General features: G+C 58.1%; 1 protein-coding gene across 1 annotated transcript; it reads left to right on the forward strand.

Annotated features, from left to right (window-relative positions):
* Positions 1-1,451: 1,451 nt before the first annotated feature.
* Positions 1,452-2,351, forward strand: LOC144102803 (uncharacterized). Its single transcript, XM_077635963.1, has 2 exons — positions 1,452-2,049; positions 2,133-2,351. The coding sequence occupies exons 1-2, from the start codon at positions 1,861-1,863 to the stop codon at positions 2,349-2,351; spliced, it is 408 nt and encodes a 135-aa protein (XP_077492089.1). The 5' UTR covers positions 1,452-1,860.
* Positions 2,352-2,934: the final 583 nt, after the last annotated feature.

A 2,934-nucleotide genomic window follows, 5' to 3' on the forward strand; every position in this document is an offset into this window, starting at 1 on the left:
CGCACAAAATACGCCACTGCGAAAAATCCCTCCTACTCGCACTGCTCGCAATGTACGCAGCAGCCCAAACAGATGGCGCACGACGGCAGCGCCTCCCGCTCGTCTCGTTCGGGCGCAGAAAGGACCGAAAAATCCCTCCTACTCAAACTGCTGACAATATACGCAACTGTCCCAACAGATCGCGCGCGACGGCAGCGCTTCCCGCTCGTCTCGTTCGGGCGCAGAAAGGAGCGAAAAATCCGTTCTATATGCACTGCGCACAATATACGTCACTGCGAAAAATCCCTCCTACTCGCACTGCTCGCAATGTACGCAGCTGCCCAAACAGATCGCGCGCGACGGCAGCGCTTCCCGCTCGTCTCGTTCGGGCGCAGAAACGAGCGAAAAATCCGTCCTATATGCACTGCTCACAATATACGCCACTGCCCCAACAGATCGCGCGCGACGGCAGCGCCTCCCGCACGTCTCGTTCGGGCGCAGAAAGGAGGGAAAAATCCGTCCTATATGCAATGCTCACAATATACGCCACTGCCCCAACAGATCTCGCGCGACGGGAGCGCCTCCCGCTCGTCTCGTTCGGGCGCAGAAAGGAGTGATAAATCCCTCCTACTCGCACTGCTCCAACAGATGGCGCGCGACGGCAGCGCTTCCCGCTCGTCTCGTTCGGGCGCAGGAAGGAGCGAAAATCCCCTCCCACTCGCACTGCTCGCAATGTACGCCACTGCTCCAACAGATGGCGCGCGACGGCCGCGCTTCGCGCTCGTCTCGTTCGGGCGCAGAAAGGAGCAAAAAGTCCCTCCTACTCGCACTGCTCGCAAAATACGCCACTGCTCCAACAGATGACGCGCGACGGCAGCGCTTCCCGCTCGTCTCGTTCGGGCGCAGGAAGGAGTGAAAAATCCCTCCTAGTCGCACTGCTCGCAATGTACGCCACTGCTCCAACAGATGACGCGCGACGGCAGCGCTTCGCGCTCGTCTCGTTCGGGCGCAGGAAGGAGTGAAAAATCCCTCCTACTCGCACTGCTCGCAATGTACGCCACTGCTCCAACAGATGGCGCGCGACGGCAGCGCTTCCCGCTCGTCTCGTTCGGGTGCAGGAAGGAGCGAAAATCCCCTCCCACTCGCACTGCTCGCAATGTACGCCACTGCTCCAACAGATGGCGCGCGACGGCCGCGCTTCGCGCTCGTCTCGTTCGGGCGCAGAAAGGAGCAAAAAGTCCCTCCTACTCGCACTGCTCGCAAAATACGCCACTGCTCCAACAGATGACGCGCGACGGCAGCGCTTCCCGCTCGTCTCGTTCGGGCGCAGGAAGGAGTGAAAAATCCCTCCTAGTCGCACTGCTCGCAATGTACGCCACTGCTCCAACAGATGACGCGCGACGGCAGCGCTTCGCGCTCGTCTCGTTCGGGCGCAGGAAGGAGCGAAAATCAGAAGCGTTTCGGTGCAGGTGGGCTGGAAACGCTGATTGGTCGATGGGATGCGCTTCTCCGTGACGTTTTTCTGCTTCTCCCTCGTTCTCAACCGGACGTGGGTTCGCCGCGCCTCTCTCGGCCTGTCCCTAGAGTGCCTAGGGAATCGCTAGGGCCGGCTGGCCGGCCGCCGGGCGTGCGTGGTCTGCGGGCATTCTCTTCGTGAGCGTAGGCGGCGGCGCGCGCGTTTCGGAAGCTGTCCAGGTATGGCTTTTTTTTTTTGCGTGGTGCGCTCGTCGGCGCAGCCAGCTGAAATTTCTGTACAGTTCTTGCTTCCACGACATTGCGACGACCCCCAAAAGGCGCTGACCCGCGAGAAATCGCCAGCGACATAAAGGTACGCATTTTATCTCAAATTTCGCTTCATGAAGTGCTGTACCGCTTACCTACATGCCTTGCGCATTCCAGGACCTCGTTTTCCTGCTGCAGGAGCACGTCGTGCTGGTGTTCAAAATTTTGCAACTCCATTACGACGACCCACATAAGGTGCGGTTTGAGGACCGCCGGCGTCGCCATCTGAACCGCCGTCTGACAGCCACGATGAAGCGCTTGTCTGGCGTGCACGTTCTCAATCACGAGGTAAGGGTTGAACAACGTTTTCGCAAGTTTTCTCGTGCAGAACTCGCCAAATTGCGGCGCTTGTAACGTAACTTTTTTTGCAGCATCGTTTCCTGGATGCTTCTGGCGAGCCGATGCTGTCCTTGTTTGCCGCAGACCGGGGCATCGACCAGATGTCAAAGATTATCGTCGCGGCCCTCGTCAAGATCTACGGACCAGGGATAGCGTCGGCTTCAAGGGCAAGACCAGGAGAGGTGTACGTCGTGCACCGGTGTCGTCGGTGCGGAGCCAAAGGGCACAAGACGGACCACTGCTGGGCCTAGCCCACCTGCACCGAAACGCTTGTGTTATTCCCCTATGCGTCCTCGAAGGTTTGCAGTAGTGCGGCCAGTTCGGTGGCCTTCCGCCACCCGTTCCCTTCCTGCAGCGTAACGTACTTTAATGCTGCTTCAGAAAGATTGTTTTTTAGTTGGTCCGCTACTAACAGCTCTAACAGCTGTTCGAAGGTGCTGACGCTGCGCGCGTCTAAATAGAAGCGCAAGTAACTGTGGAGTCGCTTCGTGTACGCTCTCCATCCTTCAGTTCTTCGTTTCCTGGCGCCCTGAAACCTGCTGAGGTACTCTCCCGCAGAGAGTTTAAGCTCCTCGAGCACCGCTTTCTTCACGGCCTCGTAATCCCTGTGCTGTGTTGGCGATAAGCGGGTTGACAGAAATTGCACCTTGTCTGCAACAAGCCGCACAAGCGGGAAAACAATTTGGTCCCACCAATCTTTTGGCACTTCGTATGCATTCAGTGCGTTCTCTGCCGCCTCAATCCATACTGGCACTTCTGCGTCGCTCGGAAATTTGGGCAGTATTCCCGCAAGCAATTTTGTGTAGTGCCGCAACTCGCTGTGGTTGCCATGCC

Source organism: Amblyomma americanum, chromosome 8, assembly GCF_052857255.1.
Source record: "Amblyomma americanum isolate KBUSLIRL-KWMA chromosome 8, ASM5285725v1, whole genome shotgun sequence".
In the NCBI taxonomy this organism is placed as follows: Eukaryota; Metazoa; Arthropoda; class Arachnida; order Ixodida; family Ixodidae; genus Amblyomma; species Amblyomma americanum.